Here is a 5,287-nt window from a genome sequence, read left to right on the forward strand (position 1 = left end):
CCCCCCCCCCCCCCCCCCCGTTCATCTCCCAAGGCCACCTTCTTCCCCAATCAATCTAAGTGTGTCCTCAAACTAATCACAGTTGGTACCAGAATTTCCATTGCCAAGCAAGGGCAGTTATTAAATGAGTCATGCCCAATTTCACCCCCTTTTTTCCCCTAGTTGTTAAGCGAACCACTGCAGTTATTAAGTGAATCATATGGCTGTAAAATGAATCCAGCATTCCTGGTTGACTTTGCTTGCTGGAAGCCAGCTGGGAAGGTTGCAAATGGTGATCACATGACCCTGGGATGCTGCAACTGTCGTAAATACATGCCGGTTGCCAAGCAACCCAGTTTCGATCACATGACCGTGGGGATGCTGCAATGGTTTTAAGTAAATCCCTTTTTAAAGTGCTGTAACTTCGAATGGTTGCTAAATGGGTGGTTGTAAAACAAGAACTATTTGGCCCTCTTTCTGCCTCTGCTTCCCCACTAATCCTCAGGAGAGGAGAGAAAAGCATTTCCACCTGGTAAAGGCAGAGGACAGAGGACAATCCAACCATGGCATAAAGGGAGAAGGAGGTGGGAGGGCCCCACCAGTCTCTGCTAAACACATCCTATGGAAGCATTGGATGGCATTTTTGTGGCTGCACCTTTCCAGACCTTTGATAGATGGAGAGAAATGGTACTTAGCTTTCTGTCCCAGTCCAGGGAAGCTCCAGGGAAGCCATGCATTTAAGAGATGGGGGGTTTAATGGTATGTGGAAATGACCTTGGGAGACAAAAGAGCTGCTGACTGGACAATCAGTGTGTAAAAGATATCTCAGCTCACAGAAGGAGGGAGCGTGGGGAAAGCATTTCAGAAGGACCCTCCTTCGTTTTCTGGAGAGTAGAAGGAAAGGAGGGGAGAAACACGTTCAGTTTTGCAAGATTCTGTTTATGTAACCTTGCAAGAAAAAGCTAATGCTCCCAGTTGCCCTTCTCCTCAAGACTGCCTTGAAGAGCTAACAGGGGACTAGCTGGCAATGTTCATCTGAGTCTCCTAGCGTTTTGTTCATGGGATGTAGTGAAAAAAAGGTTTGCCGTTGCCCAAGTAATATGCTCTTCCCCCACACAATAGTTCTTAAGTGAAGATGGGAACACATCAATACAGAATAGCATTAGAGCCCAAAGAAAAAGATGTAAGGTCTATTTTACATGACAGTTTTGGTGTATTTGTCTCCTGAAAATGGCTGGGGAATTCTAGGAATTGAAGTCCATACACCTTCAAATTGTGAAAGTCGTGGTACATTAGAGAAACGGTGGAAGTAGTAGTGTGGAACTGCTTAAGCAGAATAATAAACTTGGAAGGTACCTTGGGATTCAAATATGTGAAGAACTGGTTCTCTGTGTGGATGCTGCTTAGTTCAGGGGTCCCCAACCCCCTGTCCATGGACCGGCACCGGGCCACAGCATGCCAGAAACCGGTCCACACAAACAAGCAAAGCCCCATCTGCAGGATGCAGGAAGCAAGTGAAACCACGCCCCCTCTGGTCCGCAGAAAAACTCTCCACTGAACCGGTCCCTGGTGCCCAAAAGATTGTTCTAGTCCAACCTTCTGCTCTGGCAGAAAACCCTATACCATTACAGACAAATGGCTGTCCAATCTCTTCTTTAAAATTTCCAGTGTTGGAGCATTCACCGCTTCTGGAGGCAGGTTGTTCCACTGATTAATTGTTCTAACTGTCAGGAAGTTTCTCCGTAGTTCTAGGTTGCTTCTCTCTTTGGTTAGTTTCCATCTGTTGCTTCTTGTCCTGCCTTCAGGCGCTTTGCAGAATAGTTTGACCCTCCCTCTTCTTTGTGGCAGCCCCTGAGATATTGGAACATTGCTATCATGTCAATAGAGAGTTATATCTGCCCCCTGGAGATTGCAAGAAAAAGCCTTGTTTGGAAGTATCTGTCTTAAATACAGGTTACAGTGGCACTGAAATAAGCTATTTATTATCTTTTTTTTTACAACCATTGCAGCATCCCCATTGATCACATGATCAAAATTCAGATACTTGGCAACTGGCAATAACAGTTGCCATGTCCCAGGTTTATGTGATCACTTTTTGTGACTTTCTGACAAGCAAAATCAATGGGGAAGCCAGATTCACTTAACAACCATGTTACTAGCTTAACGGCAATGAATCACTTAACAACGGTGGCAAGAAAGGTCGTAAAATGGGGCAAAACTCTCTTAACAGCTGTCTCACTTAGCCACAGAAATGTTGGGCTCAATTGTGGTCATAAGTCAAAAACTACCTGTACAATATAGAAAGTCATATTAAAAGGAGATGGTGTGAAGAACCAGATGCGTGGATTGCAGATTTTGGGGGGTGGGGTTGATATTGTTGGTAGAAATCAGGATCATAATCATTAACAATTAATAGTGTTCCATTATACTGCCCACCCCATTCTTTAGCTTTGAGCTTTAACTCTGCTTTAACTCTGAATGAATGCATCTTACTGAAAAAACCTGGAAGCTTTGGATGAAGGAACTCTGCAAATAGACAGGGATCTTGGGGGCCCTCAAGTGGCCACATAGGCCGTGGCACTCCTTCTGGGCAATCATGTTTCAAGTCAGAAACATTCCTTAAAAACTATTAAAACATATCAAAACCTTAGGACAGAGGTGGGGAATGATGGCCCCTTTATGACTTGCAGACTTCAACTTCCAGAATTCCTGTTGAACTCCACAAGTCAGAAAAGGGCCATCAGTCCCCACCCCTCCCTTAGGACAACCTTTGCTGACTTGACTGCTTTCTAGATAAGGTGGACCTCAACTCTCTGGATTCTCAGCAAAAATAGACTGCTGGGAAGGGGTTCGTACATCTGGAGCAGTGTCTCTCAGCCTTGGCAGCTTTAAGATGTGTGAGGTTTCCTAGCTTGCTGGCTGGGGAATTCTGGGAGTTGAAGTCCACAAGTCATAAAAGGGCCAAGTTTGAAGACCCCTCCTCTAGGGCTTCTGAGTTACATTTCTGAAAATTGATGTTGAAACTGGAAACATCTGAACATTCTATTATGATTCTTAGTAGCATTGTTCCAAAAATTGAAGACATTTGACTCTGACTCCAGCCTAAGTGGGGAAGAGGAACTGTACTGGTTTGTATCATTGCCTTATCCATTACAGGTAGTCCTTGACTTACAGCCATATGTTTAGTGACCATTCAAAGTTACAACAGCACTAAAAAAAATAACCTACAACTGGACTGTGACAGCATCCACCAGTCACGTGATCAGAATTTAGGTGCTTGGCAACTGGCATCTATTTACAAAGGTTGCATCAAAGGTTGATCAGAGATATCTGATCACCATTTGTAACCTTCCCAACCGGCTTCTGACAAGCAGAGTCAATGGGGGAAGCTAGGTTCGCTTAACCAGCACATGATTCACTTAACAACTGCAGTGTTTTACTTAACAGTTGTGGCCAAAAAGGTTGTTATTATTGAGTGAGAGAGACTCATTTAACCGTCTTGCTTAGCGACAGAAATTCTGGTCCAGTTATGGTTGTAGGTTGAGGATTACCTGTATTGTCTAGGGCAGGGGTCCTCAACCTTGGCAACTTTAAGACTTGTGGACTTCAACTCCCAGAATTCCTCAGCCAAAGCTGGCTGAGCAATTCTGGGAGTTGAAGTCCACAAGTCTTAAAGTTGCCAAGGTTGAGAACCCCTGGTCTAGGGCTGTTAAAAAGAAAAGTCCTTGGCTATATCTCCATACTGCATTCATTTCCCAGTACCTTGATGGAAATATATGAAAAACAAAGTAAGGAGCTGCACTCCATTCCCCAAGCACTGTGAAAATCCTTCCTGCCCTAACAATACTTTTGATTGCAGCTCACACTTTTCCTAGCCAATATTCAGAGCCACAAGCACCAGAAACCTGTTTTCTCTTTATGAGTGCTGGCCTTCTTTAAAATGTTAATTCTCTTCCCCAACTCTGAAATCCTAACATGAATTGGATATTGCAAGGAGGAGGGAGAACTTGGAAGTTCTTTGTTGTGCTAACTATAAAAGTAAATGTAAGCCATTTTTCCAGGTTCTCTCGCTTGTGAAATCAATAAGAGAATCCTTTTTAATTGAAACATTTCAAAGAAATTGTAAATTAAATTATCTTCCTTGTCTCGGTGTCATAAAAGGGATCTGGAATATGCAGGCTCTTATCTAGAAGTCACATTTGGCAAACAGAGAGGTTGGTAAGTGAAGATAAGCTACAAGGATCTTTAGTGCTCTCTGAGTTTGGTTGTTTTCTTATAGATGTTTCATTACCCAAACTAGGTAACATCATCAGTACTAGCACTGATTATGTATTCAAGATGGACAGTGATTAATATTTATATGTTACTTATATGTAAGGGTGTAGGCCTATACATATGTTATATATAGTATGTTTAAATGTGTGTTATGTATGTGTACATTTTGAGAGCAAGCAACTAAATTTCATTTTTAACGTGTGCCATTGTGCCCACAGTAAAAAATGACTAGGTTATCCATCTGTCTAGCTATGATGTTGCCTAATTTGGTAATGAAACATCTGCAAGAATACCACCAAGCTAAGAGCATCAAGGATCCCTCATTTCAACCCTAAGCTACAAATATTTTCTTGTATTGGTAACCTAGAAGTAAAAAATGTGAGCATAAATGACTCTTCCTTTCATGACTCTGCAGGGAGACAATATTTCAAACTGTTCTTTACTTGAAAAGCATTTCTGCCTCTTCTTTGGCAGGAGCTGGCTAAGAAGCAACTGGGACCAATAACGACTGAGATTCGGGAGGCTGGCGAATTCTACTATGCCGAAGATTACCACCAACAATATCTGCACAAAAACCTGGATGGCTATTGTGGCCTGCAAGGCACTGGTGTGGCCTGCCCCGTAGGCAAATGAGAGTTCCCCAATGGGAGTATCCTTGGGAGCTACGGTAATCATAACCCTTGAACAGTTACTATGGCAACCGGCGGCCTAACATCTTCGTAATTCAACTGTGATTTAGCAATGGGGGCCTTTGTTCCCTTCTTTTATGTCTTGTAGAACCCTGTAAGATTTGGAGATCAGGTCAAAAATGGGCAGCCTGCTGGATGAATTTGCTGTGGATGTTAATACTTTGTGTGGGAGAGATAGATATAATTTCCATCCAACGCAGATGTTTGGGATTGCCTGACAAGGGGCTGATAAATATACATTATGCATTTATCCTTTTCCTTATTTCTCTACCATCCCCAAGAAAGCTGATGGAGCCATCTGTGATTCCTCCATCTTTGCAGTGAATTTGGTTATCTAGCACAGG

The 5,287-nt window shown here is 43.0% G+C and overlaps 1 protein-coding gene across 1 annotated transcript in view; it reads left to right on the plus strand.

Annotated features, from left to right (window-relative positions):
- The window catches only part of LOC107303039 (mitochondrial peptide methionine sulfoxide reductase-like), a 33,931-nt gene extending 29,044 nt beyond the window's left edge, over positions 1-4,887 (plus strand). Inside the window, exon 5 of the mRNA XM_015832226.2 lies at positions 4,729-4,887. Within this exon, the coding sequence (XP_015687712.1) occupies positions 4,729-4,887 (159 nt within the window). The remainder of the gene's footprint in view (positions 1-4,728) is intronic.
- The last annotated feature ends 400 nt before the right edge of the window (positions 4,888-5,287 follow it).

The sequence above is a fragment of the Protobothrops mucrosquamatus genome, unplaced genomic scaffold (genome assembly GCF_001527695.2).
Source record: "Protobothrops mucrosquamatus isolate PMUCROS unplaced genomic scaffold, P.Mucros_1.0 scaffold_23, whole genome shotgun sequence".
NCBI classification, from domain to species: domain Eukaryota; kingdom Metazoa; phylum Chordata; class Lepidosauria; order Squamata; family Viperidae; genus Protobothrops; species Protobothrops mucrosquamatus.